Source organism: Monodelphis domestica, chromosome 5, assembly GCF_027887165.1.
Source record: "Monodelphis domestica isolate mMonDom1 chromosome 5, mMonDom1.pri, whole genome shotgun sequence".
In the NCBI taxonomy this organism is placed as follows: Eukaryota; Metazoa; Chordata; class Mammalia; order Didelphimorphia; family Didelphidae; genus Monodelphis; species Monodelphis domestica.
Window position 1 is genome coordinate 84,810,973 of NC_077231.1, and position 10,818 is coordinate 84,821,790.

Genomic DNA, 10,818 nt, shown 5'->3' on the forward strand with positions numbered 1-10,818 from the left:
CAAAGGGGTGGGCTGGAGTGTCTTTTCATTTCTCTTCTTTGGTACCATGAGTAATCTTCATAATTTTGTACCATTCCAGGTCTCTTCTTTTGTAATTGTTCTTTCCATTTGCATTGCTGTAGTCACTGTACTTTGTTGTCTTTGCTTACTTAATCTTTGTCACTCATTGTAGATCTTTCCATGCTTTTCTGTAGTTATTACATTCATCATCTCTTACAACTCAGTAATGTTTCCAAATGCTCTTAAGGTGTGAATGAGAGACCTTGTTCTATAGGGCAGTTTTTGTTCCACCAACACTAATTCTTTTTAGTAATCAACAAATAAATGCAGTTTTACATTTTTTTCATCTTTTTACTCACTTGTGAAATGATAAATATGTGGTCCATATTGCTTGAGGAACACACCTTTTTGTTCTCTTGAATTCCCCTTTTCAAAATGTCCTCAATTCATGTAGAGATGACTCTTATGAAAATTTATATAGGTGGAGGAGTGGACCTATCTTTTTGTCACTAGTATTTTTTTGGTGGTGTTATATGACTTTCAATTGGGAAACCTTATAATATGTAAAGAGTTGAAGCCTTGGATTCCCTATAGGACACTGGAGAAGTTATGTAGTAAGTGTAAATAACACGTTACAAATGAGGAACTATATATTAGAGATGTCAGAGAAATTTGGACCAGGGACAAAAGAAAATAACAATGATCAGCCATGTAGCCAGAGAAAGAGGTCAATGATGAAGATTTTGAGTGTTTTCTACTGGCATCCATGCAAGGCAGAGAGATGTATTGAAAGTCTCCCAGAATTTCTATGGATGACCATGGACTAGTCATACCACATGGATAGGCCCGTGGTCTTCACTTCTAGTGGGAGTACCCAGTTTGGTGAGATCATAGTTACATTGAAGTTTGAAAGTATAATTTGTCTCTTAGAAATTTTATTCATAATAGAGAATAAAACCCAAGTTGATGCTGGCTTAGTAAGTTCCCTTCATAGCATCTATAGACTAAACTGAACTTTTCTTTCAGGAACTAGTTATTTTTATAGGCATATAGAGATAGATTATACTTCCATTGTTTTTTATGTTAATAGCAATCACATGAATTTGGTAATATAATCTCACTTATTTTAATTAATTTTAATTTGATTTTTTTTTTTTTAGCCAAGGGAAGAGATGGTATTAAGTGGAAAGTATAAGTCTGGGGAACAAATTCTTCGTTTGGCAAATGAGAGATTTGCTGTTCCAGAAATACTCTTTAATCCTTCTGATATAGGCATTCAAGAAATGGGAATCCCAGAAGCTATTGTCTATTCTATTCAGAATCTCCCTGAAGGTACAGTTGTAGTTACACTAATATTCTGATCTGTAGCTATCTGTTGAAAGTAAGAGCATCTGTACTTTCTTTATGTACCCTTGATTCACAGAAAAAAAACTATTGAATAGTAATGGCATAATCACATGTTCTTTAAGACTGGAAGAGGTTTATCTTGTCCAAACTTTAACTTATATAATTCTAACTGAAGAAAATATATTCTAACTATAAAGACTTCCAAGGTTCCATAATATTCTTTGACAGTTTTTCCCTCTACCTTTGATAGTCCTTTGATACAATGTTTTTGTATAAGGAGCTATTATGGTTGATTTAAACTTAAGAGTAGTATTTCAGTTAATAACTCACAATTATGTGTGAGTTAGCATTTGTAATGCTTATATGCTTACTCAGTGCTTTTCCAACAATAAGCTAGTGAGAGAGCTAGTAGCTTCAAACTATCACAAGATTGTAGATGTATCCTAATTTATTATTGTTTTATTTTTTTAATTTAAAGGTAGTTCAAATTAGGTGAAATATTTATAAGCCATGATTTGAATGTTTTTCTATTGAAAATGGGTAGAGTGGTTTTCAGCAACTGCCTGACTACAGCGGTTGAGGGGACAAGACAGAGGAGAGACTCTAAACAAACACTCTAATGCAAATATTAACAACATGGCAATGGGTTCGAATCAAGAACACATGTGATACCCAGTGGAATCACGCGTCGGCTACGGGGGGTGGGGGGAAGGAAAAGAAAATGATCTTTGTCTTTAGTGAATAATGCATGGAAATGATCAAATAAAATATTATAAAATTAAAAAAAAAAGAAAATGGGTAGAGTGGTTTTCAGCCTCTTTCGATTTATAAACCTATAGGCTAATTATAATCAGTTTTGATGTATTAATACTCTCTAGGTATCTCCTGGGTTCTTAATACACTCAACTAAGATTTTACTGAATAAGTCTCAGGAGGCCTACTAGTATTAATGTTGATTCTGATTTTTCCTGCTCCTAATGAGTCGCTTAAAAATTGTAGGAAAATTTGCCTGACACAGTATACATTTGATGGAAAGAAAAGATTTTTTCATGTGACTGAACACTGAAGTTAGCTCTTTTGGGCCTTAATTTGGTGAGAGGTCCCTGGCAAAAGCACAATGGTGCTTTTGCCACAGTTTCCATCTCTGTCCTGTGTTTATTCTGCTTCACCTGACTTCCCCTGGGATATCTCCAGTTACTTTTATTCTCTCCAACTCTGTGGTAATGCTTTCATCAAACAAATGTTGGACCCTAGACTCTAAGCAGTTTTGTTTTAGTGGGGTACTTATGAGTGTATTAATCTTGAGTATTGCCCTAGTGAAGGTTTTTAGCTTGATATACAAATAAAGTTTGGGCTTCAAGCAAAGCATTAACTAAATGTTATAATTATTTAAAGATATAGTATATAAGACAATTAAGGAGAAGGAATGGATTATTACTTTTAGAGCTATTATCATTAAAAAATACTGCCTACTACTAACATCTACAAATATGGTTAAACTAATGCAATTTCCTCCTCCCCTCCAAAAAGGTAATATACATGGGGTCAGCTTTAACTTTCATTTCCTGTCATTTAGCAGAATCCAAACAGTATGACCAGGGAGTCCTTGGATTAGAGATAATTTAGAAATGTACTCTTTCAGGTTTATTAATGCCTTATGTCTTTTTCTTCACAAGAAATGCAGCCCCATTTCTTCAAGAATATTGTTTTGACTGGAGGAAACACCCTCTTTCCAGGATTCAGGGATCGAGTTTACTCAGAGGTTCGGTGTCTTACTCCAACAGATTACGAAGTTTCTGTTGTGCTTCCTGAAAAGTAAGTGTGAGTTTGTGATATAGAAACAAAACATGGGAGTAAGACAAGGAGTTGAATTTTTTTCAATTGATCTTAGTGATTTAGGGAACATGTTCATATTACTTTGTACTTTTCAGAAATCAGCCACAGCCTCTTAACAGTATTTCTTTTTTCTTTTTTTTTGACATATATTGATTGTTTTTCATGTAACCATACCACATTGGATATTGTGTACATTTTACCGTCTATTTTTAAGATGTGTGACAAGGAAATCACTTTAAAAGACTGATATATATTAATTTAAGGTTGCCAAGGAATTCAGCTATGTAATTCCTTAATGAAAACTCAAGTCAGCAGTCAACCTTTTATGGAGTTTAATTACAAACAGGATGAAGAAAGGTATTAGAGATAGAGAGAGAGAGGGAGAGAGAAAGGGGAGAGAAGGGAATAGGGCTTAAATACCCCCTCTGTTTAGGCTGGGCCAAAAGGCCCAAGCCCTTAGATAGCTGAGGCAAAGAAAAGAGATCAGTCCCTATCACTCACGTGACCAAAATGGAGAAACAGTCTCAGGGGCCCCCACCTTCAGCTTCCTTCAGAGCAAGCTTCTCAGAGCACAACCTCTCAGAGCAAAAACTCTCCAACCACCCCCCCCCAGTCTTCAGACCCTGCTATCTTTAAGGAAACCATCCAAGTTCCCTCCCCTCAGTTCTCACATCTACCAATCACTGTCCATGTCTTCCCTGTGCCAATGGTGGCTCTAGCTTAACCCAGGACCGCCCAGAGGTCTGTGGCTTTGCACATGTCTGTTGAAGGTCATATTCTCAAATAATTAAATCTTGATCCTTTGCTGCAGCCCTTCCTAAATCCTGTTACTCTAAGTAGGGTAGAAATTGTATTTTCCAAGACCTGGTTCTGTCATTCCAAGTATCTCTATTGTATCAATTCTAAAATCAATCATGACTCAAAGAACTTCCTGTTCTATGCTTAAGCATAGGTCAAAGCCCTTTCCATTGTTCAGCAAAAGGTTTCTGTCCTAAAGTAATCTTAAGTAGGGAGGAGAAGGACCCTCCCATGCCAAAAGGGGGTTCACATTCCAATAGACTATCAGTAGGAAATTTTTCAAGTATGAACTTTCCCAATGGTGAAATTTCCAACATTTATAAGTCTAAGAAATTTTAAGGTTTATAGATGTAGTCTTGATTATAGCTCATTGGGTTTTTTCTCTATTAATATAAAAACACATTATCCATGTTGCAAAAGACAACACAAAAAGAAAAGAAAAATGAAGTAAAAAAGTTATGTTTTGATCTGCATTCAGATTCCAGCAATTCTTCAATAAAATCATCCCCCCCATTTCCTGTTTTCCTTCTAATATAGGCTACATTAATTTTGTTTGTGTAAATGTTTTAATTTAATGTAATCAAAATTATCCATTTTATATCTCATAATGATTTCTGTCTTTTTGTCATTCATTTTCCCCTTATCCATAGATCTGACAAGTAAAATATTCCATGTTTCTTTAATTTGCTTATATTAATATTTATGTCTAAATAATGTACCCATTTTGTCTTTATATCTTGATAGTACAATGTGAGTGTTAAACTGATTACAGTTTTCCTAGCAATTTTTGTCAAATACTGAGTGCTTGTCCCAAAGCTTGGATCTTTGTGTTTTATTCTGGTCCTTTATTACTGTGTAATGTGTACCTTATCTGTTCCACTGATCTATCACTGTTTCTTTTTTTTTCTTTTTAACCCTTACCTTTTGTCTTAGAATCAATACTGTGTATTGATAACTGTATAACTTTTTTTAAAAATGTGTTTTCATGTTTATTCATGCCAAAGTAAATATGGCCCTCTAAAGTTGGTTCTAAAGCAGAAGAGTGGTAAGAGGTAAGCAATGGGGTTTAAGTGATTTTTCCAGGGTCACACAGCTAGGAAGTGTCTCAGGTCAGATATGAACCCAGAACATGTCTTTAGGCTTGGCTCTCAATTCCCCTGCCCTGTTTTTTAGTGAGTACCAAAATATTTGGATGATTACTGCTTTATAGTTGAGATCTGGTATGACTAGGCCACCTTCCTTCACATATAAGAAAAAAAAATTAATTCCCTTGTTATTCTTGACCTTTTGTTCTTCCAGATGAATTTTATTATTTGTTCCTAGATCTGTAAAATAATTTTTTGGTAGTTTGGTTGGTATAACCCAGAATAAGTCAATAATTTTGGTAAAATTGTCTTTTTTTTTACATTGTCTCAGCCTACTCATGAGCAATTTATATTTTTCTAGTTGTGTAGATAACTTTATTTGTGTGAAAAGTGTTTTTATATAGTTTTTGGATTTGTCTTGGCAGGTAGACTCTCAAGTATTTTATATTGTCTATAGCCTTTTTTAACGGGAATTTCCTTTTCTGTGTTTTCACGCTGGACTTTGTTGGAAATACATAGAAGTGATGATTTATATAAATTTATTTTATATCCAGCAACATAGCTAACATTATTAATTATTTCAACTCAGTTTTTAGTTGATTCTCACGAACCCTGTTTCTTAGATAATAGAATTGTTTTGTTTTAAGTAACTTTTCATCTAAATTAAACATTTAGGCAATCAGAAGCTAAAGCTTGTTATGCTAAAACAATCTGGTAACTTATCTCCATCATAAAATAACTGGAAAAAATTCAGCTTTTAAAAGCAATTTTTATCGAACTTGCATTAGTTCATATTTTTATTTTTAACATTAGAAGGACCAAGTTCATCAATTAATGCATAATATTTATTATAATTTTACTTTAAGGAAAAATAAAACTTTCTATTCTATTCCTATTTATCATATGGATAACGTAAAGGATGCTGTGCATCAATTGATGCAGCTTGGTCCTTTAGGGTATTTTAAATTCTGGTCCTCATTAAAATACTCTTCACATTTGACTTTCTCCTCCTGGCCTTTCTGGGAGATCAGTGGGACTGATCTTATAATTTTTATTTTACAGATTAGGATACAAATAAATCATATTGTCTAGATCTAGACCCTTAGTGCAGATATTCATAAACCTTTTTTATATCCAACTAAGTTATTTGACTAAACATTGTATGTTCTTAAATGTAAAGTATGAACATATTATAGGACTTGGGAATCATAAAAATACCTTGAGAAAAATGTTCCTGAGTAACATGGATATGTGAGAAAGTATAGTTAGCAATGACATTGTTTTCTTTTTGGTTCAGTTTTGATTTGTGAATATGAGAGAAAATAGGAACAAGAAGGGTCACTGATAAGAGCTAGAAGAGCCCTTGGAGGCCAGTTGGGTCCATTTCCCTCTTTGTACAGAGGAGGATATAGAGGTCTATTTTGGGTAAGTGATTTGCCCAAGGTCAAATGGATAATAAGCATCAGAGCCAAGGTGCTATCCACAGTACCTGGTGCCTTTCTAGAACTGAAGGGGTATTATATCACTTGTGGATGATGAAAATGACATCTCTTCAATATGTTTTGTACATTCCTATTACACTTATTGTCTCAGACAGTTGAATATTCATTTATACTGTTTTCAATTGAGATTATTTGCTATTTGCCTTATTACCTCAACAAGTTTTAAGTCCTTTGCAGTTTTTATATTTAAATTTATATTATATATTTTGATATTACCTATTTATTATATTTATTAATTTTGCATTAATTTTCTAGGCAGAATAACAACATTGCAAATACTTTCTGACTTTATTTTGCTGCACTGATTATTTTTGGACCACACTATACTTGCATTGATAAAGGGAGCTTTCAGTAAAGAAATTCTCTTTTGCCTTTGCATCTGCTTGGCATCTCTGAGAGTCTTAGAGATTGGAAGGATAGGGGGATGGAGATGTTAAGGACCTTGCCCAAGGTTACAAAATTAGTATGAGTCTAAATCCGGAGTAGAACTTGGGTCTTCCCGATTCTAAGGCCTGCCGTGGACACTGACTGCATTATGTTCCTATTGAAAATAATTTCTATATTGCTGATGGGAGTGAGTCAGAATCTGTGACCTGGGAGCTGTTAGACCTGCAGGAGCTTCTAGTAAGTCCTAGGCTTTGCTCTTCCTTGGGGCTAGTTTTTACCCCAGGGAGATGATAGTTGTTCATCCTAGCTCTTAATCATCATTCTTTGTGATGGCAGCATTTATGCAGGCATAGGGTGAGCAGTTAGGAAAAACGAAGGACCTCTGACCTTGGTATTTATCTGTCTGAGATTAAGTGCCTTCCTGGGGGTCTCAGGTAGTTTAGATGTAACCAAGGACAACAAGAACCTGAGCACTCAATCTAGCCAGTGATTTTTATCTCTGTTCTGGTTTAATTTAAAGTCAGTTAAAATTTAACTCTAAGTGTTGCCATCCATATTCTTATTCATGAAGGATAATGTTAGTACACAGAGAAAGGCAGCCTAGGATGAAGATGGCAACTGCACTGAGATGATGCACTCCTTGTACCTTGGCTCCTAATTAAAAATAGCCTTTGGAGAGGAGGTGAAAGGTACAAGTAGAGCTAGGGGAAATTCTGGCCATGATACTAGCATTTGTATTCAGTCATGACTATAATTGTTTTCCTCCAGGCATCATTGTATGCCTCAGAGGCTGAGACTACAGGTACAGAGGCAAAAAATTATCTGATGTTGTTGGGTAGTATTGGCTTAGTTCAGAGGCCTTCTTTTTAGATTTGCCCTCTGAAATGTGTTTCTTCTATGGGTTATTCAGGTACTGAGGAAGACTTAAAGTAAAATAAAATAAAAACCAAAACCCTTACTTTCTGTCTTCTTAAGATAGAAGAGCAGTTAGGATTGGGCAGGTGGGGATAAGTGACTTGCCTCTTGCTAGAAAGTATTTTAAGGCCACATTTGAACCCAGGACCTCCCATCTCTAGGCCTGTTCTCTATCTACTGAACCACGAAGCTTGCCCCTTCAGTGTTACCTCTTAAGTATAGTTGGTTTTCTAATTGGACAGAGATTGCTAGTAGGTTTTGTAACTTCATCTGAGTATATTTATTTTTATTTTCAGCCCAATTACTTATTCCTGGGAAGGTGGAAAGCTAATATCAGAAAATGATGATTTTGAAGATATGGTAGTAACAAGAGAAGATTATGAAGAAAATGGACATTGCATATGTGAAGAGAAATTTGATATTTAAAGAATGTTCCTGAATGACTGTCTTTATGCAGTTCTTTTAAAAGAAGTTAATGAGCACTATTGTAATCTTTCATCTTGGAAAGTATCTTGAGTTGGTTGATATACTTTGTGTTAGAGCTTTGGAAAGCTTAGCTACAGTGACTCATACCATAAATGGTAAGTACAAAGGGGTGTATGTACTTTTATTGTACACTTTTATTTAGGGGCGAGGCTTCTGTTGAGGCTTGCACTATTTTTTTAGGGTAGCTTACTTTTCATTGATGAATGAAAGACTAAATGCATTTAAAATTTTATTCTTTATAGTTACAGGAATGAATTCAGCCTTTGATAGTTTGGGGTTTTTTTTTGCATATATGTGATTGGAAATGAGATTTTCTGGCTTAAATTTGTTTTCATATTCTTTTATATATTATGTACATATATATATGATGGAAATGATAATTTAAATAGTGTTCTAATTTTTACTTAGAGCATATTTAATAAATTGCCTTTAGTGTATAGTCTTTCTGTTTCTGTTTGCTCTTTATTATTGCTTGAATGATTCATTTCACTTATTCCATAAAGTACTGTTAAGTATTGCTTTTGAATGAGAAGAACTGGTGTCAGTTTGTCAAGATTATGAAGAAATTTTTGGAGGCTCTGCTTTGTTTCAGGGTTTGATACAACCAGCATGATGGAATTTGCAAAGAGGAGGATCTGGACCCCTTGTCATCTCTTGCATAATCTATCTTCAGTGTAGACTCTCCCTGGGCATCTGACAGTGGCAAAAGCCTTTAAAGACTATATGTTGCTCTGTTTTTCTGCCTTTTGATAATTAGTAATCCAAGGGTTGTCAGACACAATTATTTTTCATTTTATCTCTGAAGGAATCCTTCATGATTCTGACATGGGCATGGAAGATGGCAGGTTAGAGGATGGCATTTAAGACAACTGAGTTCAAATTAACTGTAAACACGAAGGGATCTTCTATTTTCTCTACAGCTTTCAGTCAATTGTAACCATGAAGAGGCAGTGTCTCTAGAATATCATTTGTAAAAACCTGTTTTTTCCTTCTCACATTTCCATCATGGACATTCTTAGTGTGCACTTATATTATTCTCAGTTTTGTGGCCTGCTTATAGATACCATCCTGCTGATGGCACCTGGGCCTAGGATGTTGCAGAACTTCCAAAATGAAATGAATGAATCCTAGAAGATATTCAACCTAACTACCCACACAAGAGGAATAGAGGGCCTCTTTCTTGCCCACTGCCTGTTGAATGAGTATCAACTGCTTAAGAAATTCTCTACTAGGACCTAGTCAAGATTGGCTCAGGATGATTTTTCTTTTCAAACATATTTTGCTGTGTCTTGTGTATGTATTTGTTAAAATGTATGATCTGGTCCCCAGCCAGTCAGTAAGCATCATTGTGACATGCAGAGCTTTACTGATACTGTTGTATTCTCCATGTCCTCTCCATGTCCTCTCCCAGGCCTCCTGGTCATGGGCATCGGCCTCCCTGAGTCCTGACACTGTAGCTGTCTTAAGGCATCACATCTGGCTCATCCTGCTTGTTCTACAGATGATGAAACCAAGGCTCTGTGGAGAGAAGTGATTTTCCTAAGATTGTTCAGTTGGTGGGTGGTCAAGCCAGGACTAGAACCTAAATCTTTAGACTTTGTCTACTGCTCCAGCCATTATACCAAACAGCTCCCATGTTCTGTAGTAGAGATATTGGCTTAGTTCTGTTCTCTAATAGATGGTAAGCACCTTTATGGCAGGGACTCATTTTACTCAAAAGCCAGACAGTTCTGTGAATGTGGTAGTCTGATATTTAATTTTACTTTTGGATAATGCAAATACTCTACACACATGAATGATTCGATTTGGTCTTCTCAACACCCCTGAGATATAGGCACTATTCATCTTTGAACAGAAGAGGAAACTGAGGCTTAGAGACGTGCCTGGTCAGAAGTGAGATCTGAATGGCTCAGATCTCACTAAGATTCTCTGATCTGATGTCCAGAAATCTGAAAAAAAAAATGGGGATGTTTGACAGACTGCATTTCCTCAAAGCCTTGTTTTGTTTCTCGAAATCTCCCAGAACCTGAGATATACTGTCTTCTATAATATGGAAAACCTAAAAGGACAAATTAGGATTTTGATGTGGGAGAAACACACCTAAGTTTATAGTAATGTCTCCAAAGAATGGAAGACTCAAACTGTTCAATCCAGAAGAAAAGAATTTTATTTGAAGTAGAGTTGGTTTTTGGTGGTATAATAGCCTAATAGCTGGTGGAATTGTCTGGGGGCTAATTAGATAGTTCTAGGACTGATGAGTAAGCCCAGAGGCTAGTAGAGTAACCTCTTTGGAACTAAATATGGAATAGCAGCTCCACTATGGTGTGGCAGCTTCCTCTGAGCAGTGGAGCTACCTTACCCTATGGATCAGGGTTGGCATATTTATTGAGTTCGGAATGCTTAGCATCTCCCTTTCCCAAACTGAGGTGGAGGTATGTTTTGGGGTTTGTTGCCATAGGGAA

The 10,818-nt window shown here is 35.6% G+C and overlaps 1 protein-coding gene across 4 annotated transcripts in view; it reads left to right on the forward strand.

The window, feature by feature from the left end:
• Nucleotides 1-10,818, forward strand: part of ACTR6 (actin related protein 6) — a 39,843-nt gene that overhangs the window by 16,185 nt on the left and 12,840 nt on the right. For 3 of the 4 annotated variants that reach the window (XM_001372191.5, XM_007503272.3, XM_007503270.3), the window contains 3 exons: nucleotides 1,161-1,332; nucleotides 3,024-3,162; nucleotides 8,167-8,798. In XM_001372191.5, the coding sequence (XP_001372228.1) occupies nucleotides 1,161-1,332; nucleotides 3,024-3,162; nucleotides 8,167-8,296 (441 nt within the window). In that variant the 3' untranslated portion in view covers nucleotides 8,297-8,798. Of the gene's footprint in view, nucleotides 1-1,160; nucleotides 1,333-3,023; nucleotides 3,163-8,166; nucleotides 8,799-10,818 lie in introns of those variants that run through there. The other variant, XR_008912127.1, reaches the window with a different exon arrangement.